This window comes from Anser anser (genome assembly GCF_964211835.1).
Source record: "Anser anser genome assembly, chromosome: 3".
Lineage (NCBI taxonomy): Eukaryota > Metazoa > Chordata > Aves > Anseriformes > Anatidae > Anser > Anser anser.
This window is the reverse complement of record NC_139722.1, coordinates 65,294,353-65,321,013: the sequence shown is the minus strand read 5'-3', so window position 1 is coordinate 65,321,013 and position 26,661 is coordinate 65,294,353. Positions and strand designations below refer to the sequence as shown.

Below are 26,661 nucleotides of genomic sequence, written 5' to 3'. Positions count from 1 at the left end.
AATTTACCTTGTTCTTCCCACCCCACTGAAGGGAGGAGGCAGGGGTGAGCTCTGGCCACGTCCAAAGCTCTGTATGAGTCTGCTGTCAAGACTGGACCCTTTGACTTCTTCACTTCTATTTATAAACATAGTTAGGTATTACAAGAGCCAGACTACTTAACCATGAAGACTGTCAAAATAGATAATGTATTGTGTCTCACTGAATTACAAACTGGCTGGGTGCCTAGCCTTTTGACTTCAAAGGTCCACTCCATCATAGCTCAAGCAATGTCTTCTATCTACTTTAAAAGTTTTGACAACAGTTAACTGTGAAATGACTATATGGATCATCCAAATTGTATTTGTTAATCATTCTGTTGGTAAACTGCACCAGTTACTAGATCTGATGCCAACTTAGGAAGAGCAATACTTTACCAGAAAATGCAGCTATGACCTTCATTCTAACAGGATAACGCTCAGCGGTGGTCTGTTGTGGTATCCACACTGACGTGTGCTCAGAGAAGTGAAGGTGTTAACTTACTCTACGGGTTGTCTGATAAATTGCTTTCCTCATGTATGTGGGGAGCCCATGTGCATCCACAGTGGGATCAGGATTAGTATTACATTTCAAAGAACAAAGTACTTAACTGTAGTAACAGCTACAGCACAGTAACTGTTTTTATGAGACCCATGAAATTTTATTTACCTCAGTGAAGGCATTGCTTGTATCTGCTTCCATTAGTTAGAAAACTAATGGCATTTATGGGGGTTAATATGAGTTAATAAACCTATAAAAAACCTGCAAGAAAATCTACAACAAATACAGCAAATCTAATATAGATAGGAAAACATCCCCTTTTGAGAGGAGAACGCTGAAATAAAACAATAACCCAGAAAAATACACATTGACTCCAAGTTAAAATATCACAGCTTGCTTTTATATAAGATTGTACTAGCTGATCTTTTGGAGGAAAATATAAATTAAATACTGCTTTGATTTATAAAATGCCTGACATCTGATTGTCTGATCACTAACCTGCACACGCACTGAATGAAGTGCAAGCACATTCTGTTGCCCCAGAAAGAGATTTCTCTTAAAGATGGAGCTTTTATCCAGCTATGGATGTTGACAAAACATATATTTAAAAGCAAAATATGATATAGTACAACAATATCATAGGATTATCATTACTATAAAACTACAAGCTTCATGAATTTCATCTCTATATTTACAACGTTTGTATGAACGCAAAGATAAGGTGAGCACATCAATACATAGTCAATTTGAAAAGCAAGGACAAAAAAACCAACAGCATAAAGAAAAGCCACATATTTTAACCTTGTGTTTACCAATCATGTATGCTAACAGGTAAACCATCATATCATGATTTCCATATTGGGTCAAAGAAAAAATAATCAATTTGTATATCACAGCATTACGATGGCATTATAAATGTCTCTCCATAAACATTCTTCTCACACTTTTTTTTCCCCCCCAGTTTATATTTCCCAGGTTTTCAGACTAAAGATGGAGAGAGCATGAGAGAGACTCTTGCCTAGAGATTTTTTTAAAAACAAAAGAAAACCATAAAGCAGAGACCAACTGATTTTTGAGTACACTTAATAAAATCTGGTTCAGTCCTCAGAAACTATACAGTATGCTTCTACCTTCTTCATTCTTCTTAATAGTAACATTTCATAAAACTCTATAAAAGAGCTTTTCCTTACAGGTCAAAAAATTTATTCAGATCAAAGCCAGGAGTAAGATTCAAAACTGAGAAGATCCCAATCAGTGACCATTTCATAACAAGGCAGGAATAGTACGTTAACTTCAGTGTTTGTATAATAGCACATGAGGAGCAAAAAAACAGCAAAGTAGGCAAATCCAAAGCCATTTACTGCTTACTAATTCAAACCAGCACTTTAAAATCAGCTGGGAAAAAATACAGGAAAAGCTACTGTAGCTGGACCAAAGAAAAACAAAAGGTAATTTCTTTGTGCCAAGACATACTTAGGAAGCAGATTGCTACATTCTGCACAACTTCCCATTTCTTCCATGAAGACCCCGCTGAAGAGCACCTCAGAGAAATAAGGCATGAGGCACTGTTGCCACATAAGCACCGCAGAACAGTCACACTGAGTGCAACCTCCCGTCAACCACGGACAGAAAAAAGGACTCTCGTATTTTGGAACATAACCTGACTTGCAAGGGCCGAAACCAATAGAATGGCAAACTCTTCTCTAAAGAAATGAAAGCCTTTTTTTGCTATATTCCTTTTTTTATTATTATTACACTAAGAATGGGGGGAATAAACTGGTGCATTTATTTTCTCTCTTAATAGATTATTATCAGGACTGGTGACAGGATGAATTTGGATAGAAACTGGAATATATGAAAACTATTCCAACCAAAAGTTTGAAATGTTTTAACTAAATAAATGAACTTTAATAGTGTTGCACATGCAAAGAAAAGCATATCACATTGTGTATTTAAATCTGACATACTCAACAAATGAAATGTTTTCTGTAGTATGTAAAACCAGACTTCTTGTTTCTTTTCACCATGCCCTACAAGATTTTAGAACTCATAGATCTTAGCCTCCCACACCTCATTGTTATTCGCAGACGAGGAGAAGGAAAACCAGCTTTCCTACTTTTTAACTTCTAGTTGTTTTCTCTGTTAATTTGTCTTTATCCTATTTGGATGAATAAGTTATTGAACTAAACTAGTGAATAACAGAAAGAAATACTTTACATCTGCGGAGAAGGCTACTGTTGTCAAAAAGAATAGTAACGAGGCAAAACCTCATGCTTTTTGCATTATTGCATTATCTGGTGCTTAAGCATTATTTTCATTATCTCTGTGGTGCGGCTCCTCTTTAAAAACTTCAGTAATACATATGCTGGCTAGATACAACAAGACCTACAGAAAAACTTGGATGTGGAGCCCATGCCCATAAACAATTCCAAAAATATGCTGTATCAGGCTAGATGACAGATTATGAGCACACATGCTACGTTATCATGACCAGCAAACAGGATCATCAACAGCGAGATCCTTAACAGGTAACACGATTGAGCAGTTCTAAAACACAATAGAAGGAGATGGATGTGTAACTGCAGAAGGGTATTAATGTACTGAAGAGTGGAGGTTTTCAAGCCATTAGTCAGGACCCAGCTGGACAATGTCCTAGGAAACGTGGGTCAGTGTTGAGCATGATCTGAATAAGGGATTGGACTAGATGACCTCCTGGGTTCCCCTTCAACCTGAAAGATTCTGTAAGTACATCAAGTCTGCGTGTTCACATGAGGGAAAGTCTTTAGTTATGTCAAGGACTGTGAAATTTCTTCCCTGTTAGCAAAACACAGATATGTTTTGAATGACTGCATCTAATTATTACATTTTGAACATTTCTGAAGTATTTGCACAATTTACTGAAGGACTTTTCCTACAGCCATTATAGGTTTAAACTTCACATGAGGACATTGGTGCAGACAGTACAGCAACAGTACTTGGTCTTGCTCAAGTGTCTCCCTGCTGGTGCAGCACATTAAATACGTTACTCAATTTGGGGGAAAACAGTCAGGGGACTCTCACCAACTGAGAATTTGAGCTTAAACTCATATAATGGATGATCACTAAGTAATATGTACTAGGTAGCATTTGATTGCCATTTTGTATGTTCATACAAAAACAGTAATAACAAAACTGGAGATCATTCTGTGACTACAATGGCAGTAAAGATAATCTAGGCTCAATTCACCCATCAGAATAAAGACAAGCTATTTTTGCATGTTTCAGCATGTTTCTGTTACTGACACACAGAAAGAGTGAAGACAAGTAGCTGGTTATTTCATTGCAATTTGATGTCTAACAGGTCAGTAAGTTCTCTTGACAGTTCACACAGTTCACACCAGTACTCCCTTTTGAACTGCTGTACATTTCACATGTAATCACAAGTTGATCTCTCACCTCTGTGGTGCCAGTCCAAAATCTGCTTTTATCTCTACAAAACCAAAAAACATTTAAAACAATGGTTTTGTCTTTTACATGTAATTTTACAGTCCACTATTTTCCAGTCATATGAAGAATTCTTAGATCCTGTGTCCAAGTCTCGGTTCACGTTAAGGTGATGCTACACATTCTTTGCTGAGGTGTTCATCGTGGTATGTGATCCTGGATCCTTCCAAGTCCTTGTCTAGCAGCAAACTGACACCAATTCAACTTTTGCCAAGATTAAACATTTGTTGATTAAAAGTTTGTTATGTAAGTATCCGTGAGAAATTTGTCACTTACTTATCTGGAAGACAACTTGCACAAAATACAGCACTAATGTATTTTCTTGAAAAAGTTTATAGAAGTCTTCTAGCTAGCCCTTCCACCAGATAATGGTTTATTATTGAAGTGCTTAACAACTTGGGGAGTGTTCTAAGGACTTGAATTTCCATAGGTTTTTCATTGCCATCTGTGTGCAATGTAGACAAGATGCTAACAAACTAGGATGGAAATGTTTTCTTTTCACTTTGTGGAGTCATTTGTCAATGAAAATGCAATACACAAGAAAGAGATATGCATGAGAGCATGTAGTCACAGAGTTGTTTTTTGCTGGAAAAGGCTGAAATCAAAGCTTCAGTTTGTCTTCAGAGATTAGAGTCACGTTAAAGGTGTAGAATTCAAAAATTGGCTAGCCTCAAAAGAATTCTATCGTTCTTCACTGCTGCTAATTAAAACTGATCAATAGAGAAAGGACCCAGAATCTCAATGCCTGTTACAGCACCATGATCACATCTACAGCGGTCTGAAGAGATAGATATACTTAACCAGGAGAGAAAACAAGAACATGGTGACTGCGGTAGAAGGGATTGTTTTGCTACCTCTCCCCTTACAAAAAAAATATGACCTACATATCCTATACATATTCCATTTCACAAGCAATATTCACCCTCATTTTGTTACTTTTCCTCCTCTGTTCAGCCCTGTAGTACATTCTGGGTGGGATCTCACAAATACGTGGTCTTTCTTGGGATTTCTGCTCCACTGATGCCAATAGGTGCCTAAGATAACTGAAGCAAAGTTTTTGAAAAATCCCACTTTTCCTAATCATACGTTGTATGAAATGAATATGTAAAGTCTAAATGAAGGACTTTCATGTAAGTCTCTCTGAAGGTCCATAACCCAGTCTTATATGCCCTGTCAGGTGAACTTCAGTTCACTGTGGTTTTTTTTTCTTATTTTTTTCCCGGACATTCAGAACATTTGATAAAATACATGGATGCTGGCTCCATATGCTATAAATTAAGATAAGGAATATTTTCTAGTGCAGTTACACAATATCACATTACTGGTTTATTTGAAGAAACTGTGAAACAAATTTACAGCTAGTAAACGCTGCAGCAAAGTACTCATCCTTTTAACATTTATAGCTCGGACTTGAGAAGAAATTGAAAATGAAACCTACTAGACTTCATAACACACGGCAGAAAGCACAGAAAATCATGTTTTGTTATACTTTATGACATTACCAATGAAGCAACAGTAGCTAATTTTATTGTCACATTTTATAGATAAACTGAAGCACACAGTTTACGAACTAACTGTGATGACATGTTAAGGCACAGGAGATTCTGGAATAAGAAGACAATCAGAACTGTGGACAGAACTAGCCTCCCTGAATAATCCTTCTGCCCTTGATAGAAGACAGTTGGCAGAAATTCTTCAGGATTTGAATACCTGCCTCCTTTATAGACATCTTTGAAAGGTCACACTTAAATATAGTTATACACACTTCTAAATAAACACCACTTGCTTTTCCTTCCTGTTGATAAAGCTATGTCCACGTGGTAAGTCTATCATGGAGAAAAGTAATTTTCATGTGGCAACATGAAAGATAGTTAAACATGAACATAGTTAAAGACTCTGGAAACAACTGGAAAAGTTGCAGTATAAATTTAAGATTGTTCTCCATGCTTCGGTTTGTCTATTTACCAGATTAAACATGTGTTTTTAACTGGCTTCTGCCTCACATGAGACAGAGCCTTCATCCATCCTAAGTCTAATTTCCTATTGCCTTAAACATTCAAACTTACCTACATCTCCACGTAAAATGAAGATAAGCTACTAGCAATATCAAATGATACTGACGTGCATTCACTTTACTAAGACGTAAATGGCAACACAGGGTGCAAGCCAGAAGCCTTAAAACAGGATGAAGAATGCACAGAAGTTCAAGCGCTAACAAAGCTAAATTCTGAACTCATTTGGAAGAGAGAGGAACAACAATGAAACTAGCATAATTTTCAAAGTGAAATTGTCAGAAGCAAATTTGGACTATGATTAATCAAGAATATAAGCACCTAAAATTCTTTTGCTGCCATGATTGTTTACTACTAATTAAGCAGATAATTTTTTCACACTCCATTTGCAGCAACATCTTCTGTTTGAAGTGTTGTAAAGATGTTGTGTTTGTCCAATACAGAAACAAACACTTGTAAATTTCCCTTTTTGATGGTTTTACACTTTGATCATGTCAAAGTGAATTTTATGACTTTTATGACTTCAGAAAACCTGGCTTTTAGATATTTAATCAATTTCCTGGTCTTAAGCACAGCGAGAAATGGTCATATGAAGTGTTTGATGACCACCAACTTCGGCTCTTTACATTGTTGCTCTGTGTCACAATTGAGGCAAGATAAAAATAAAGCTGTGGAAAAGTCAGGTTAAGTACAAATATTAATATTGCTTCCCTTTGCTGCTGTGGTTCTTTGTAAGACACTTTGACATACTTGGTGAATGGAAAAGGTCTGAAGCATGCTTTGTTCACAGAACTGCAGAAAGAGGAAAGGAGGGATGTTTATAATGGAAGTGGGTCTGATTAAGCTTAAAGCTCAAATCAGATAAATTATTTAGGATACAAATTTTCAAATGATAAAAATCTGAAAGCTGCTGTCATATGATTACACATTTAAATGGCAGCTACTCCCACAGCTAAGTGCATCTGGAAGCTATCTCCTATGCTTAACTGAAGTCCTGCGGAAGCAGATACATGACCTTATCTGAGTGTCAGGTGCAAGGCAGTCTTCCAGTGCTGGGGTCCAGGGCAGTATGAGCCATGCTCTACAGCAGAGTAAAGGAACTGACACCAAACCTTGCTCTGTGATTCCTGAAGTTTGTTATTGGGGTACTTTTGCTCTTTTTTATGTTCTTCTAGTATACAATTTTGCATCTTCAGATCTTCTTTATACATCAATTTTCCTTAATTAAGGCAAAGACCTTTTAAATCCACATAGCTGAAGGAGATACTAGGAAATTACTCAGAAAAGATTAATTTCATGCTCTGGGATGGGAATGCAAAAAATGTAGTCACAAAATATGCTTGGACAACATTCTTGTAAGAAAAAGAGTAAGCCATAAACCATTATAATCTCCACAGAAAAGTGCTAATTAATGAGATAACTGAAAATCATAAACAGAAATCTACAAAAAATATTAAATTGCAAAGAGTTTGTGAATTAACTTGACACGTTCCACTTCAGCGTACCATCATGACACTTCCTGTTGTACCCCATGTCCTTCTTTCTTTTTATATACAATCATAAGAATATATATATACATTCTGTCTTGCATCTCCAAACCTTTGCGCTAGGGCTGGCATTGTTTTTTTCCCCGAAACAGGGCGACGTGCTCAGCAGCTACGAGAGCTGGATCCCTGCTTCTGGAATTCCTCATGGGCTGCTGCAACGCAGCTGCATTTATGAGCAGGCAGAGGAGCATGCCCAGCCCGGCCCCGCTCCCCTGGATGAACGCAGACGCTCAGGAACCAAGTGGCAGACCGTGTGTGGGCAGTGCTTGGCTGCGAGGCCTCTCTCATCTGCCCACGACTGCTCCCCATCTCCCCCCAGAGAAAGGCAGTGAGCCGCACGGAGCCCTTTGGGCTACTTCTCCGACAGCATCGCTATGGAGCAGCGGTAGCCACGAAGCAGGGTCCCTACGCACAGATGCAAGGCGTACATAGCCCTAAGTGTTTACATAACCACTAATAAATATGGGCACGCACAGAATCAGGATCGGATAGACAGCCAGAACAATATGTTCCTCTCTAAAGAGCACAGACAACAAGTTCAGCCCAGCTTTCGAGAAGAAACCTTCACATACAGAGGCCCAGTTCCGCAAAACAGGGTCTTTATTCATGAGGACTGGGGGACTGAAGAAATACTGACAGTATGGTTTTTGCAATCTCCTCCACTGTAACTCACTGATCCTTTACAAATTTTTAAACAAATAATGAGTAACAACATTTGAGAAAAAAATTGTCCAGCACAAGCGAAGCAACAGTCCACGGTCATGAAATGCATTCCTCACTTCTCCCTCCATTCAACTCTGCAGCTACATGAAGACGGCAACACAGTAAACAAGCCTCCTCCTCCTCAACACACTTCAAGTCATTCTTCCCACACACAGCTGCCACTATCATGCATATTTCAAAGCCTCCATCTGGGCTTGACAACTGTACCTTCCTCTCTCCCAGCCAAAAGAGATACACGTCCTACTCAAACATGCAGGGACGATATCGCGCTGTTTATTTCAGAAGAGAAGCTGCCACTGGTGTTCCACAAGTAGGTCATGTGGGTGGAAGCCCCCATGCTAACCTACATGCTAACCGCGGAGGTGAGAGCTACCATACATTCATCTTTCCCCCTTTCCAGCTACAAGTTGTCTCCAGGCAGAATGGGGGGATTCGTGGTAGTTGTCCGGGCTGCTGAACGCCTGATTCTTCTGGATCAACATCTACTGCTCACGCAGGGATTGACTTCACAGTGTGTATGCAGCAGGTTCAACATCTCCCAGAACTTCCTGATTTATGCTGCATGTGCTACACAGTGCAGGTACACCTCCTTCTGCCCAGAAATAAACAATAAACCCCACGGCTGCTGCTGGCCTGGAGGATGCCCTCAATTTGGCATATACAGGGACCAGATCTCTGGTCTGGGGCCTCCTCCCTTCCTCCTCAAGGTCAACTCTCCGTGCTCCAGCTATCCTTGATGCTCTGCTGCAATAACCGCCCACTCTGCACTTGCGGTAGCAGCCTACGTTCTGCCATTTAAATAGCTATTTCTCTTCCTTTCTCCCTCATCAACAGTCTGGCCGCAGCACACCCTTCCTGTACCATCACATCCACCTTCCTAGATCCACCAGGCAAACCAGCACCCTGTCCCTCCCCATCTCTTCTCCTGCAGCAAGCTGAGCATGGTGCCTGTTGCTGCAGCTCTGGGAAGGGCTGAGGCCAAAGTAGGACGTGGGGCTTATCTTGAAGAGCAGATGAAGCTGGGGCAAAACGGGAGTCAGAGTTGAGCCTGGCTGCTCCCAAGGGGCAGCAGCTGCCTGCAGTAAGAGTGCAGCCCTGCACTCACTCCTAATGGCAGGCACCGTGCCCCTACAGATAGCCACACGCTTCCCACCTCTTTGTGAGTAGCAGCGGCAGCACCTGAGTCAGTGGGTGCGATGGGGAGGGCTGGGGGTGAGGTTTCATTACCCAGACAGTGCTGCTGGAATAGCCAGTCCCAACCCCAGCCCCACCCCGTCCTGCAAAAAAGCCCAAAGACTGAAGGGAGTGATCACCTCCTGGACCACCTGAGATTAGCGGTGTTCTAAAATATAGGTTATACAACTAAGATAACACCACGAGGATTTTAATGACTATATATCCAGCTGATCTGATGCTTCTCTGCAGAGGGATGTTGTGAAACTTCGTTAGCTAATACCCCCTAAGTGCTTTGAGATCTTGTAACAAAATAAATTGGCACTACAAAGCAATTTTACTCTTAGCAAGATACTGGCTAGCAGGATTTATTAATTTGGTCCTAAAGAGAAATCAGAAGATGTCCGTCTACGTGTGCATTGCATCTTTCTTGGCTGATGGAGAACTAAAGAGTTTATATGGAAATAAGAGTATACCAAGCAAACAGACAAGGTTGGCTATTTGGAATAGTTACTCTTCACACGTTTATAGTATTTACCTATGCTTTCTTTTGTGAAGATCACCAAGGAGGAAAACCGCAAAGAAAAACCCAGCAGAAAGACACTTTCCACCCAGAGCACTGACTCATTATAGGTGCTATGGAAGAGACGTGGCCTAAATCTTCTGCCACTCTGCAGCCACTGCCTGCCTTCCTATTCTAACAGCATTTCCAACACACTGAGATATGGCTTTAATTTCTATAACCTGATCATTCAGGTTTTAAAATTTTTCTCTGATATTTCTCATAGTGCTTTGGAGGTCACCCAGGCATTTTATGCAGACTGCCGGTACGCTTAATCATTTCAGTGGCTTCCTGCAGTAAATCAGGAGACATTACATTAATAAAAGATGGGGCTGTTCCAGGTCTGATTCATAATGCTGAATGCCCATCCACCTGGCTTAAAAGAGTCCTTTAGAAAGGTCAGTTTACTCTAAGGAATTCTGAATGGCAAGGACGTGTCTTCTCTGACACAAGACTCCTGCAGAATATATACACTCCAGGCCGGCAACCCGAGGGGTGCAGAAGACACCGGAATGATTCAGAACCAGGGCTCAAAGACGTGTGGGCCACAACCCAGCCAAGGCCTCCTCTGAAAATGCACCACTGAAATACAGGCACACCATGCAAATAAGCATCTCGTTCAACAGTTTTACCCCCACATTGCCGTGCTTCTTTGCCTGGAAAACTCCATTTAGACACATTCATTGAGCACACGACCCAAAACAGGTAAAATATCAGGTCTAGGAGGGAAAAACTGGCCAAAAGGAGACTTCGCTTGTACCACATTCTTATTGTTTGGTTACTTCTTCAAAATATGTACTAATCCCCATAATCTCGATGCACCTAAAATAATAAAAAAAGAGATTAAACCATTTTCAGCGAATATAGTTGGCAAAATATTGCTGAATGACAATTTCTCACTGCAAATGCCAATTTGTTTACAATGTAATTTTTTCCAAGTATCTTAATGAAAACAATCAAGTGTTTTGTTTTCACTTGGTCAGTCCAACTGCACTGAAACCGTGAGTTTGAAATACTTTTTCTAAATCTTTTTTTTAAATGAGAAATTGTGAGATTGATTTCTCCTTCCCATAGAAATTCACAATTGCTAAATTTACTGTCACATCAGAAGAGACTTAGAATAATAATAATAATAAAAAAACCTTCAATATTTCAGGGCCTTATCTTGCAAGATGCTGAAAACTCTCATATTTCTAGCTTACAAGCAGCATGGTGAGTGTCACCTCCCATCCAAACCAAGCAGAAGGAATGTGGATAAAATGGAGTGAATGCCTTCCTGTTAGCTGCCAGAAGTAATGCCAAAATACCTCTTACAAGATCCACAGACCTTTTGTGACATTTTTTCACTAGGCCATTGTGAGCATTGGTTCCAATGGCAGGGCACACAAATTGAACCCTGTGGTAAGACAAAAGACTCCCTGCAACAAACTGCATCGACACAAATCTGCTCCCATCGTAGTGATGCTCTCAGCCTGCAGCCCACTCTGTGCTGGTCACAGGGAGGAAAGAGGCTAACCAGGGGGGCTACAGACCCTGTGTGGTCATCTGCTGAGCGCTCCTTGTTCCAGCTGTCACTTGACTATTTGGCTGACGTATCTTGCAAGACATTCTTGAGTCTAAACCTCCTGGCCCAGTCAGAATTTTATTTGTATTGGCATACATTTTAGAGACCTGTTTTTACACTTACAAGACACTATGGTAAGATCCCTAAGGACTTTACTGGGCACTGCACTGGAACCCCAAACCTTCCCTGCCTGAGTAACCACTCTGGTGACAAATGTAAACCACAGGTGGTCTGTGAGCAGCAGGCAGCGTTTCAGTCAGTTCACTCATTTCTCAGGGAAATTTCAAGCCCCGGAAAATTGCTACGTTACGTGATAAAAGGTGTACACTCACACACACAAGGGTGCAGAGGGAAACCGGTGCCACAAACTGAAGTCAGACCATGGCCTCAGGGGACCGTGCTTCTGTGGTGTCAGCACCCAGAGCGGCGAGGGTCCATATGTGAGGGTCAGTGCATGACCCCTGTGAGCACCCTGTGGTGGCTGAGTGACCCCAGCCACTTGCCACAGGTACCCCCACTCTATTTCTGGGCATATTTCCCACCAGCAGGCCTTCACCCTGATCAGCAAGAAACAGGAGCAGGAGCAGGGTGTTGGTGGTGTGCACACCAAGTGCTGCTGAGCGTTTCTGCCTGTGCTGATCTCTGTGGTAGGCCCTGCATGCATGTACATACGTGTCATACAGGTGTGCTTCTGCGTGCCTACTGGGCACGTATTTGACCTTGCTCCTGGCTGGACCCGGGGGCACGGAGCTGTGGCAGGCTCGGCTCTCTCAGACTTTTGGGTCGGCAGCCCTTAACAAGAAGGAATATTCTTCCCTGTAGGTTTGAATAGGAAGTTACCGCTGTGAAATGCAGATTTCCCTCTTCCCCCGTTCCCACATTCTGAATTGCAACATACGTGTCTGCATGCACTCCCAATCCGCCCACACAAACAAAGGATAAGTACTTATATACGTTCACATGAAAAAAAGCAAGCTTCCTCTATTAACAACAATAATGGCTGATAAGCTAAGCAATGTTTCAAAATATTTTTGTTCATCTCACTGCACGCAGCAGATTTCAAACCTCACAATTACTATTACAAGATGTGTTTACTTGCTAGGAAATATAAAATACAATTAAAAGAATTTCAGCATCGTTTCAAATATACAAACTGCCAAGAAAGAAAAGACATAAAATGACTGAATAAACAGTGACTGACGATTCCCTACATCATTTTGATTTTTCCACTGGAACATCAATTTTTATCAAGGACCTGCTTCTAAATTGGAAAATTTATCACAAAAATTTGCATGTCAGACTACCAAAAAATGACAAGATTTTAACACCATAACAAACATTAGGCTCTTGATCCATTATGCTTAACACTTATGGGTGTTTTTTCCTGTAACAAGGATGCTTAAAAACTTGCTCAGAAGCAGAGAGCAAAGCTAAGATACTTATGTAACAACCTGATTCCAAATGTGGTTTCTTTGAGGCTATCACTAGTCTGAAATCAGGCTTTTCTGGTGAAAGGTGGCTGATTCTTCGTTGTTACGGGCCTATGCTGGGTGCTTTAAGAAGACACGAGAATGACAATAAGTAGATGAGGTATTGGGGATGGACGGGATGAGGACAGGATGAGACAATGTAAGGCAGTGAACGCACAGGGAAAAAAGACAGGATGCGTGAATGGTGCGAAAAGTATAACGAGCACCATGGGGACAAGAACAGAAGCACTAGAGGGGAAAACAGGCTTCTGGAAGGGGACTGGGTGTGCAGTTGGAACTCGGAAACTGAGCCGAAAGATGATGGACATGGTGCTGGTACGAAGAGATGAGAAGGAATGAGGAAAGGAGTGCTGCACAGGCAGGTTCCCACATGGAAGAAAGGGAAAATGTGAAACTGGGGAGCCTGGCTGGGTGATAGGGGACACAAATGGAACAGGGCGAAGTGGGAGCACTTGTGTTCATGAAGCCAGCAGCCGATGGCTAGAATCATCCCTTGCACACCCTCAAAGACATTCATGCTTTGCTTTTATGTTGTTGGTTGAATTTTAAAACTGAGAAGTTCAGATCCCACTGGCTCAAATCGCCGAAGTAGAGAGAGGTCCTTCTGACATTTTCTAAAATACATCTGCATAAAATACATCTCATAATTTTAACTCAACCTCATACTTCATGGGAACAAAACAGATTTTAATTAATTTGGCAATACCATTTTTGTAGCTCCTGCCTCAAACCATGAGAAAAAGAAAACAAAACCTAGCTTGAAATGCCACATGATTTAATAGCATAGGATATTATCTCTGGTAATTTAGAGGTGTTTAGCTTCTGAAACTATGCTGGCATTGAGTCAAGGAGATTTGAATACTAATCTTCTATAATCACATGTTAGAATTAGAAACAATCATTAGCTTCTTAATAAATACAGGAATATCCCTTTCTAGCCCTGCTAGGTCATGAGGCAGCTGACCTGAAAGCTGCCTGCTCTCCCTTCTTAGCTCCAGTTCTTTGACACTCGAAAACTGAACAGTGTCTGGTACCTCAAACCATTCTACCTACGGTTCATTAACTGGTCACCTAAGCAGCCTTCAGTGGTTAACAGGCCAATTTACTCTTCTGTGTGCACAGCATATGGAGAGATTAGAGCACAGAGCAGCTTTTATGAACACAGCTTAATATTTTCATATTGCGTGCGGCGTAAGTAAATAACAATTATCTCAAATGTACACACCGATGCACATCCGTCACCAAATACCCCAAATCCCCTTCAGCCTCCTGACCGTCCAGTTCACCAGCACAGTGCTTGCACCAGTCCCACGTGGTAGAGGTCTCCTCTGTGACTCACACCTCCTTAGCACTCGCTTCCTGGGACGTATAGGAAGGCCGCTAATTGTGTCTAGTGCTCATGCAAATTCTCAGTTCTTGGAACACTGCTAGAACAAGTAAAGTAAGGTCAAGAAAGTTTTCGCAGCGTGGAATTTCAATTCGTTTGGGAGCCTAAGTGAACAGCAAATGGGGACCTCTGCATCTGTCAGTGCATATGGCTCCCAACAAAGAGCAAAGTTTCGCAGGCACCCTGCGCTGCAGAGCAGAGGGCTAAGCCGAACACGTCCTGCAGGGACGTGAATCCGCGCTGCCAGTGGGGGCCGTGGGGGTGGCGGTGGTGGGGTGTCGGAGGAAGAAATGGGGAGAGGACGAGGAAGTCCGAGGGAGCCCCAACACACGCTGGTTTGGGTGAGAAATACTGGCCGCTTTCTAACTCCACACCTTGTTTTCCCTCATTTCATCCTCATAGCTGGCACACACCCAAACACCAGCTTGTCACAGCACTAGGCGCGTCAGATGGCGTGCTCTCTCACCTGCTCACCCCAGCGCGACGTGCTGTCATCTCTTCCTGTTCTCTCCCACTTTTTCTACTTGCAGCCTTCACAGAGCTGAGCCTGCACCGGCATTTGGGCATGACAACTTGCGTCTTCTCTAGGGAAGAGAGCCCTACTGCAGTGTCTCAGGATCACACACAGATGCTAGCCTGAATATTAGCTGTATGAAATGCTTCTATCTCTTCAGCCACGAGCTTGTTAAGCATCTCACAGAGAAAACATTCCTTCAGCATTCATGCATTTTACCAATTTATACAGCAGCATTAAAAGCAGCTTCTTTTTTCTTCCTCTTGCATCTGAAACAAGTACATTTAGGAACATATGCCACCTGTGCTCTGCATGCGGAACTCCCACTCCTACTTAATTCTAATAATACTTGCAATAATAATAATAAATAACATTTTGTTACTTATGTGCTGCCAGGGCCAGAAGGCTTCAAGATACCTGATAAATATATACAAATAGAGGAAAGGAAAAAAAAACAGTAAATTCACCCTCAGGTACACAAAGGTTTAAATATATATATAGATACAGACGGCACTGCTCAAAACCAAAAATAAGCCAGAGCAAAACTGAAATTCCTTGCAAAGCCCTTATACAACCAACTCAAACAGTCTGAAGCATCTAGCAGCATTTGTGCAGGTAAATTCTCATAAATTGTTTCATTTACACTAATTCATTGCAAAAATGTACCACTCCTTGTGCTTTGCTAGCAAGGAATTAGCAAGGGATTTGACATTCTCCCCTCCTGCACATTCTGTTCTGCTTTATCAGGACACCTAATATTCAGCTAGTAAAAATCCAGCACTACTAGTTTTGTTTTAAGCTCTACTGTAAGCAGTCCTGAAACACCCTGAAATGACCAACCTTACAGACAACTGTGGCAAAAATACCTGAGCTATGTCAGTTGCGCACAGATTTCAGTGGAAATTATGATATAATTGCACCCTTTGACAAGTATTTGTTTGGAAAACCCTACTGTAAACAGGATGCTTGCAAGGACAGTGGCAAGACAAGATGTTCAGGGATTGTTGCATGAGGCATTCAAATGTTTCTTTCCAACTTGAGAGGGAAAACAGGGACTTACCTAAACTGCCAGAAGGAGCCTTCGTACAAATGACAATCAGGTTCTGATTTCCTCCCAGAACTTCATATGAGCTTAGCCTGTTTCCAGCCAATAGAATCTCTACATTTTGCAGTATATTGCAAAACAAACAAACAAAACAACAACAAACAATGCCAACTATATGTCAAGAGCATGTAAAATACCCTGAGATAACTGGTAAATTGCTGATGAAAATCCTCAAACCACTTAACCCCAGTTCAAACTGGGAAAGGGACTTGCTTTTAAGTCTTACCAAAATGTGTTATTTTATTTTACTTTCGTTTGTTCCTCTTTGAAATAGCTAGAAGTTTTACTTCAGCTTCCCACTGTTTTATTTGTTTGCTTTTTTCCCTTCAGGCTGCTGCTAAGTTTTCCATCCACTAAAGCTAAACACACCTTTTTCAGTTGTAGTAAACGTCGCTACGCTGAGTTGAAAAAATCTTGCATCTTATATAATAAAAAGGTAACAAAGGATGTAAGGCTTTGAAGACTAGTAACAAATTCAGGGCTTTTGAAAATATGGGATAGGTAAAATGTAGTTATTCAAATAAATGCAGGTGAATAAGACAAAACTTGAAAAAGTTTCCATAAGAAGCAAGAAAGCTTTCCATATTCACCCCATTCACAGAGCGAACAAGAAGTTTGTGTTTCACTTGGGTCTTCAAAATAAACCAAGGCATTGCCAATTTTCTTTCTGCCTTATAAATCACATATAAACCTGGACATCCAAGGTGTGAACCTGACCCTCAGACTCAGACAATTGAAAGAAAACAAACAAACAAAAAAAAATAGAGAGGAATTAGACGTTTTACATGTGTATATTGCAAGCAATAACATCCCTCTGGTTTCAAATACAGGAATGTGTCCAGTATCGTGTGAAGTTATTACACGCCAATATTTCTTTCACTCTTAATTCTGCTGAAAAAATATAAACGTGTCACTGGTGTTGGTCATGTAGTTGCATTAGCAATTACAACTCTAAATGACAAGGAATTCTCCACCTGTGCCGAGCGCCTCCCAACATCAGATTCTGTATTAAATTAGCTCCATTAGAAAAGTGTTTTCTAGATACTTACCGCATTAGGATAGGTAGGCACTGACAACTCCACTTATTAAATATGGAAAGATGCAGCACAGAAATGACTGCATATAATGAAAGCAACCTGAAATATTTTGATTTTATTGCTTTGTTCACACACTTGTCAATCTTTTGTAATACATCTACATTATACCATATTTCATACATTGCAGAATTGCCTATTTTTTCAACTTGATTTTATTCTATTTTATTGTCATTGTACTTTGTTCAAATCTGCAAACAAGTTTATTTTGTTAGGAGGACATAATGGCACATATTATTTTTCCATCACACCGATAATAAAAGATTATTGTGTGTTTCCCTATTTTCAGATACCATGATCGATTTTTTTTTCCACCCGAAGAGCGAAGCAAGCAACAACCTGCATGGACTTCTACCATGCAATTTTAAGTACAGCCTCAGGTAGATCTAACTGCAAAGAGTCAAATGGAATTTGATTTTATTTAAAATATTTCTAATTTGAAAGACTAAGTCTGCAATTTACTATGTTATTTGAAATATTACTTAATAGGCTATATAGATCTCCAGTACAACTTAAGAAGGTCAATCTCTCAATTTTTTTTCTTATATAAGCTTATATGGCCTCATTAGTATAACAAATATAGTATCAAAAACACATACAGCAATTAAATATTTTATTATTGATTTATATTCACAAAGAATTAGTACAGCCCAGAACCCCAGCTTTAACTTCATAGAAATTCTTTGAGATACACTGGGTGTGTTGTCATTGTGTAAATTTATTGTTTAAAATACTTAATAACTTTGTCATATGGATACATATAAGAAAAACTGAGTTATTCTTACCATTAAAATAAAATTATGAAGAAAATCCTTCAACTGCAATGCAATGTAAATAGGATTTTTTTCAAAGGGAACAGAAAATCTACTAAACCAACTGCTTGAAGTTGTCATCTTCTGGTACTGCTTTGGCAAACTTGGACTTTTCACTGTTTTATAACATAGCACTGTTATCTATCACTTACATACTCCAAGTTATAAAATAATATTACTGTCGTTAGTTAAATCTATCACCATAGTAAGTGATCCCAATTTGTCCTCTCTTCTACTCGCCTCCCTTCCACTGCCAACCCTTCTGCCAACACTAATATTTCATGACAGCCATAACTTTCCCAAGAATTCCCAAATTAAATGTTGAACATACTTAAGTCCAATTGTAAAATAAAGACATGCTAATGTAATGTGAAAACAGAATGCTTCATACGGCGCTCGAATTTCACTGAACTTGTGCTACCAAAAGCAAATGGAAAACATGGTCTCTCGATAACAAACGGTGATACCATTATGTTTTTATTACTGCACTGACAGCACTACACACAACTGTTTCTCTGACATGTTTATAGCCAGAGAGGGAACAAGAAAGCTCTAAAAGACGTACTTATTAAAAGGCTCCTTTACCTATATTGTTGCCTATTCTCTCAAACACATTAAGCACCATTAAGAAACCTCACCTTGTTATTCCTAAAGAAGCAAGCCCTTAGTTTCTTCCTCCATAAATTGATAAACACTGGTGCCTGCATTCTGTGCTATAGTAAGCACACAGATACCTAGACATGCTGATGAACTACCTCTGGGAGTCATACAAGATAATATCTTACACTTCTGTAGTCTCTTTACACAGAAGCCATAAAGCACTTGACAAAGATGGGTGAATATCAGGGTAACTTCACAGATGACGAAAGAGAGGAGCAGAAGGTGAAATTCGTTTCAGTAAAGGAAATCCTGGAAAAGAGTCATGCAATTATATTCCATAGAGTGTGGAATACGTTTTCACCCGTGTCCTCTGTGTTGCAGCAAGTTCAACCCATACAGTTAGCAATGAAACTCGCTCAACTTCAGGTAGCGAGCCAACCGCGCAGTCTGGAACGCAAACTGCCTTTTGATCTCCAGACCTCAGCGAGAAACTGCAGCAGCTCAGAAAGGGCACGAAAGAAACTAAAGAGTTTACAGCAGTAAAGCAAGAGGATCTCGCTTATAATCTGTAACAGATGCGGTGAATACATGCAGGATAATACCACATAGAGGAGAAGTCAAGAATTTACATCTGTATTTATGAACACAGTATGAAATTTGTGAAATATTTGATTATATGGATAATGAATGACAAAGAAAACCAACGTAACTTTCTAAACTCTGCTTTACCTCAAATACCACTACCTGGTGGCCAGCTAATCAACCTTAACTTCCCTGAATTTATAGATTCCATTTCACAAATGATTTCAGAGCATCTACAGTGAGGACTTTCAAGTGCAGTGCCAGAGAAGCACAAGCCCAGAGCAAAATCTGTATTTTGTAAATACTGAATTAATATTAGCGGTAAGAGTCTATGTACTGTAATAGAGTACTACTAACACTGAGGCATTGTGATTTCATAAGGTAAACAATACATCTTCTTCTAATATAAAATGATCTAATTTTACAGCAGGCGATGACTACATAGCCTGTTTGCAATCAAGCTGACTTTTTGACTTTTACTTAAGGAAAAGCCTCAATTTATTCCTCACTTCTGACTTCTTCTGGCCACTGGCATTTATTGGTCATGCTCTTTCCTATCCATATGGCTAAATTCAGAATGGGCACAAATAATCTATAATTTTAGCCTTGCTTTGTTAAGCAGATATCTTTTTTTCTAATAACTGTACCTCACACGACTTAATAACTAATAAACAAAAAATGTAAAGGATAAATGACAGATCTACAAATTCTAGTTCCTAGTTGGTAACTTGCCCCTCTGCATTTTTCCAAAGGCAAGAAATGAACTAAGTTTTGATGACTTATTTAAACTTAATGAAACTAAATCTAAGGATATTTTCTACACAACAAATACAGCATGTATTAGCAAAAAATAAACTGCAAGCAAAACTTGTAATTGTTTTTCTGTGGAACTCAATCTGCCAGCAACGTATAAAAGTAGATACACAGACATCTTGCTATTTCTTTTACGGGAGTAATAAAAATATATGGCCAGACAGATTTATATATAAGCAAAATGAATTTCTCCCTTGCCTTGGCTGCCCTGAATCGAGGTATGAATACTCGTGTTAACATTCTGTTATTCAAAACAGGGACATTAATCATAATCATAAAACATAACACTTGAGACTGCTTCCAAAAAGCCAGTCTTGTTTTTTGTCTCTGTAACTACCCTGATCAGCCTGTCAGAGAGCCCCTATGATTAAAAAATCCAAACAGGATTTTGTTATTGCAAGCATATGTGCGTGCAACAGCGTATCTTGGTTTATTCATGCCTGTTTGAAGAATAAAATTTCCACAGAAACTGCACAATAAAAGTTACAAGCTATTTAGATGAGGCACCCCTTATTAAAGAGATACATACTTAGGATGAGATACTTTTCTGCTAATTAACACACAAATCTAAACACAAAAAGTAGAGGTGGTCCTCCTTTGGCACCCACAGGCTCCACTTCATTCCAGAATACAAATTGCGTTTATTTTTTGTCTCCTCTCGCGACAATAATAAAAGAACCAAGAGAAATAAAACTTAATCCCTACAGCATTAAGGATCCTGCCATTTTAGAAAAGTTGTCAGAAAGGGATCCCTCAACAAATGTGTTTATAAAGGCAGGTGCGTGATTACAGTGTCTGCAGAACGACCCAGTTATCTTTAATTTGGCTACTTCCAGCACTTAGAGAGCCGAACAAACAGAGGTACAAGTAGGGAAGATTTCTGGAAGATTTATGCAGCTGACAAACTTGTTGCAAAGAATCCTTTTGTACTGGCATCATTTTCACCCTACGATAACTTTCACTATGAGGCTCAGCAATGAACTTACGGATAATGGTGCAGGGAACGGTGGAGCAATCCACTACTGAAGCACCAAGTGGTGAATCTAACAAAGGCAGCTATACAGGAGATTTTAGGCAGATCTCTTGGTGTATCCCACCTAAATCCAGTTCCTTGCCATTCCCACAGGAACTAACTTCGGAGCTTGGTTTGTATTGTGAGGCTAAATTGAAGCAACATGTTCTAGTTTTGAAGTAGCCTGAATGTTAAATTCAATAATTTGATCTGCTGGGCCCACTAACTGGTCTTGGCAGCAATTCTTTACCTCTCTGCATCTCCCTTTCTTCCTCTGTAATGACACTGGTACTAAGCAGAAGTCTGTTCCACTTTTGGAATAAGCGAGGCAAGCACCTATCACCTTCACATACTCAGGAGAAAGCCCCAAGTGGAGAAATGATCATTAGTAACAGTGAGGAGCATCACCAGTGTACTGACAAAGCATACTTTCAGTACATTCTCCATTCCAGTACATTGCTTCATAAACCAGAAAAATATGGAAATAGAAACATGTCTATGGTAATAGACAGGGATGTTTCGGGAATGTTGCCACCATATTAGCAACTGCAAAGAAACAGAGTCAGTAATTGGAATGACAGCAGTTAGAAGTCATCAATAGTGCTTATTTTCCTTCATAATCCAAGGACAGGTGAGATTAAGCAGGAATACTGGCACCCAAGACAATATTACTTAGCTGTAAACATCCAAAATGTTATGGATGGACAGGTACCATACAGCTTTAGCTTTGTATGAAACAGTTTCCTCTTAATGCTTGACTTCTACAAATTGTGTTAAGTGCTGTTCAGATCAATAAATACATTTAGAATATTTTACTCTGTCTAGTGTTTCAGTGTCCAAACACTAGATTTTCATAATTTGATTCAAAATTCTATTACATGCAGGATAATTTTAAGTCATTTCACATAGTACCTCTGCAAAGCCAGCTACCTGAATCTCTGAGACGTTTACTGACGCTGAGACTGAGAGGAATGCTCCATTATAAATGGGCAGGTGAAAAAAATCCAAGTGATTTTTCAGATTCAGTTCATAAACTCACTTTTCTCCAAAAGTGGTAGCTGTTTTTGGAAACAGATTTTCTACGTGCTTCTATGATGTCAAAGATGAAATCTCTGCTTGTGGAGGTACAATCTGTAGCAGGAACACGTCTGCCAAGACTCTGGCATGGCTGCTATTTTGTCTAGACAGACTCTGAAAATGACTGACAGAGGAACACTGCACATGGCTGAGGAAGCTGAAACTTATGGAAGAGTTTTTCGAGACTAAGCCAACACACAGGATTTTGGAAGTGTGCCTAACATCTTTCAACCTCTCCTCCTGGTATCCTCCTCACGAATCTAACAGTATTTTGTTTCTTCAAGTCTCCCAGTTGTCCCGGGAGAAGTGAAGGTATATTTGCTTAGATAACACACGACCAGGGCCTTTTGGTCATAAGTAAACATTGTCAACAAGCGGGGAGGTCTATCTGCTGGCAAGTCACTGAGAAAAGCATGCAAGCAGTTGTGTCTGTTATTTGGAGGAGTGAAGACTGTAAGGAGCTATTAACCTTTTCTCACCTATACAACTTGGTAACTATGAGAAACACATGACAAGCATCAGCTAAATGACAGAAATGACTAGTTACAGCTGATCACTGTTCTAAACACTTCAAAATGCACTCTATATTTACCTTGACCTTTAGGGCCACGTCAGAAGTAGCCTGAACCACGTGTGTGTTTTGACAGGAAAGTCCACATGAACTTGCCATGGACAGCAGACTGTAATTTTGCAGAAGTAATGAATATAATGTACTGTCAAATGTTATTTTCAGTGTATGACAGCCTCAGTTCACTTAATCCTCAAGCAACTGTCAGGGCTAGAAGAGGGAAGAAAAAGGAGGAAACTCGAAACCACATCACTGGCTTTTAGCTTTAGCTGGTTTACAACCAATTCAATCCCCACTGAAGTCGATCCCTAATTTACTGGGATTCGGTGCTAACTTCTATCAATTACTATCATTGCCTGTACTGTTCAGTAGCCTGAGAGAATAAAAAAGGCGAATTTAAACATTAGTTTGTCTCCCAGGAGAAAATCAGGCCTTAAGACACCGCTTCAAAGTAGCAGTAAAGCACTAGTTGGGGTTGTGGATCCCCAAACATCCGGCCAATTTTTCACACCCAACACAAAAATTGTCCTGGCTACATGAAAAATACGTGAGCTGCTTCTTCTCTCTAAATAAAAATGGACCGCGATGAACCTTTGCTTAACCCTGATAAGGAAACTTCCACGCTCCACCTACGAGGTTAGCAGTGTATAACTTTGGTCTCCACAAACCCAACCTACGGGCTGGATGTGGGGTGCTGAGGCTGCTCACACAGCAGCAGCAGTACTTGTGAACCTAGAAGCAAGCTGTAAGAAGCACTGGAAGCACGGGGAAGCACTGAGATACTGGCATTTTGAGACATTTCCGTAGCTGCAGGAACCGTAAAATGCCCGTAGACTCAAAGAAAAGGAACCGAAGGGGGCTGTTGTAGGCGCTGAGGGGAAGCAGCTCCCTCATTTCCGAAGGCAGAGCGCTTTCCCCTCCCCTCCCGGCCCTGCTCCCGCCCCTCCCCTCCCACCGCAAGGCTCCGAGCGAGGCCGCGCCGCCGGCGGAGCCGGGGCCAAACGCGGCCCCGCTGCCGCACCGGGCTGGTGGCGCTCCGGCGGCCGTCCCCGGCCCGGATCCGGGGCGGAGAGAAGCGCAGCGAGGCGTCCTTTGTGCCACGGGCTCCGGCGGGGAGCCGGGGAGCCGAGCCGCCCGGCGCCTCTGCCTGCACCTGCCGGGGGCCGAGCGCCCCGGGGCGCGGTGCGGGTCCCCCTGCGCCGTCCCCGCCTTGAGGTCGCCGCCGTTAAACGGGCAGGGGCACGCACACACAGAGCACACGCACACTTACCAGGTCTATGAAGGTCAGGAATTTCCAGCTGCCCCCGTAGGTCTGGTGCGCGGGCATGTCGATGGCCTTGTAGTTGCAGAGGATGGAGCAGTAGGACAGCAGGATGGCGGCGCGCAGCACCTGGCACGGCACCAGCGCCATGTTGCGAGCGGCTCACGGGGAGGCGGCCCCGGCGGCGGCGGCCCCGGTGGCGGCGGCGGGCGGCGTGTGGCGGTGCCGGCCCAGCCCGGGCTGCGCTTCCGCCCGTGCCCGGCCCTGCGCGCCGCTGCCGCCCGGCCTCCCGGCGCCCCCGGCCGGGGCGGAGCGGAGCGGAGCGGCCGCGCCGGTGCCCGCTGGGGCCGGGGAGGGCGGCAGCGGCCCCGGGGAGGCGGTGGAGGGAGGGGGGGGGCGCGGTGCCGGGCTCCGGGCCCGGCGGGCAGGTGAGGGGACGGAGGGGAGCGGCCCTGGGAAGGAAGGGGTGTGTGGGGGAAAGCTGTTTTGGGTGCCCCACTGCTGAGTGAAAAATTAAATCCGGCCGTAATTGCGGTTTTTAATCAATACAGGGGCCGGGGGAGCTGGGGCCGTCGGCCCCACACCGACACTTTATGTAGAGCGAAGCGCAGGGCCGCTGGTTGTAACCTGCAGAGCGGCTGGCACCGTGTTAGGTTTGGGCCCTCGGCCTTGCCCATGGCTCTCCTGGATCTCCATATTGGTCTTGTGGCATCTGCGCAGGCCCTCAGACCTGGTCCTCTTCCTTTAGTCCAGGAGAAAACAGAAAAAACGACATGGCACTAAAAAAGTACCTCACAGGCGCAAAATCAAGTGCAAGATGGCACCTGTGGAGGTGAGCACCCATGTGGTGTGAGGGATCACCATGCCAGGCTGTGCTCAAGGGCAAGGTCAGTTTCTGTCAGCTGAGGTTTGATCTGGAAGGCAGCTTTGATGGCAGGAGCAACTGAGGGGGTCCTGTGCTTGGGGCTTCTGCACCCTGAAAAGGAAAGGGTCTTAACGTGCTTGGTCGCGGGCTACACATTAAATTGTTCCACCATATGGAAAAGTTGTTATAAACACACACAGTGATGCCTGAGCTTGGATAGACAAATGTCTTCTATAAATACAATCTTCATACAAATATCTCCATACATCTGTCTTCTGAAATAAATATTTGAACAATAAAAATTTGAATCAATGACTGTGCAATGTGTTCCCTACTTTTATTCATTACATAATGAGTAAAATCTTAATCTTGCATGCCTCTTAATCTGGTATCTGCTGTGTTCAAGTTCTGCTAAAACAAAGGACCATTTGGGAGAACACGTGCTAGCAGCTATCGTAGATGAAATTAGGACAGTTTAAGACCCCTGCTTCTGTAGAGGAACTGTAATTCAGGCTTGGTCAAAGAATCCACTGGGAGCATGGAGCACAAATTTCCCACCAGATCATTCAGGCTATCTTACCAATCAGTTCTGAGCCACAAGCAAGCACATTAGGCAATCAGACCCTCTGTGGTATGTATTAAAATACATTTTACAGTCTAACAGGCTAAAAGGGTTTGGTTTCACTGAAATCTTAAGGTCCAGTGTAAGAGGTAGCGATGAAACGTAATGGTCTGCAATACAATAGGAGACCGTGCTTATAGCTTCCGTGCTAATAGCATCAGTAGTGTGCCCCAGTGCAAGTGGAACAGCACCGTTGCTGAGAACCCGATGCCTGAACTGCATGTGTTGAAGGCGGTTTCACTTCAGGCTAGCTCTTACTTGGACCTGTGGACTGAGTGTTCATTGGAGGCCAGAGAGCTTTAAGTGAACCCCTGAAACACATCTTCTGTTCTGGTTTTATTCAAAAGGAATCCAGCTTGCTTTGTGATGGATGTCAAGTTACAAACCAAAGCGCGGTGTAAGTCTGGATGATCAAGAGATTTACTGCTAAAATACACTCTTGATCTGTAGTGCTGCTGCAGAGGCACCCTCAGTGTGCGAGTCTTGCTGCACTGCAGTTCTGTAAGCTCTTAGAGGCAAGTAACTGTGCAGAGCTCTACAGCATGACTGATCACGGACGTACACATGCACACACTTGTGTCTTGAGATCTGCCTCTGACATGAAGAATTTGGGGCTGTCTTAAGCCTTAGGGGGTCTGTCCTCTACTTCTCTAAGTGCACCTCTGTGTCACTAATACAGTACCACAGACATGAGTCCTCGCTGAACACGTCTTGAAAACCACCATTCCTGTTTTGCCTTTTAGTCACACACTTTTAAACATCCTCCAGGGTTTGTGCATCCTTAAAACTTTTTTAAAAAGAAAAAAACTACTCAGGCTTTTTGGAGCCCCATTTTAATGCTCTTCAATTCTGCTCTCCAATCTTCCTTAGAAATCTCAGCAAAACTTGCAGAAAATCCTAACCTCACACGAAGAAAAACTTCACTCGGCCTTGTAATCCAAGGTGAAAGTCTAAACGAAGCAGAATGTATAAACACTTTTGTTCCCTGTTTTTTTTTCTTCAGTCATGAAAATCTCAAGGCAGGCTAACTAACATGCCGGGCCCAGCCAAGCTTCTTCCTGGTCAAAGACTCTTCTTTATTAAGCATTTCTAGACCTCTGAAAGGAAACTGAATTCCTTTGTGGGTGGGCTGTTTGTGCCTGTGTCCTTTTTGAAGAAATATCTGTTGAATCTCTCGACAGTATTATAATAAGGACTAATTAGATTGTAGGCTGCCATTAGCCTTTATGTGCTACTCCAGAGTTTATACTCGCCGTCTGTTGAAAGCAAAGCGGCAAG

The 26,661-nt window shown here is 41.8% G+C and overlaps 1 protein-coding gene across 1 annotated transcript in view; it reads right to left on the bottom strand.

Moving 5' to 3' along the window:
• AIG1 (androgen induced 1) overlaps positions 1 to 24,200 on the bottom strand; it is a 124,056-nt gene extending 99,856 nt beyond the window's left edge. The window contains exon 1 of the mRNA XM_083828773.1: positions 23,906 to 24,200. Within this exon, the coding sequence (XP_083684899.1) occupies positions 23,906 to 24,046 (141 nt within the window). The 5' untranslated portion in view covers positions 24,047 to 24,200. The remainder of the gene's footprint in view (positions 1 to 23,905) is intronic.
• Between the last annotated feature and the right edge of the window lie 2,461 nt (positions 24,201 to 26,661).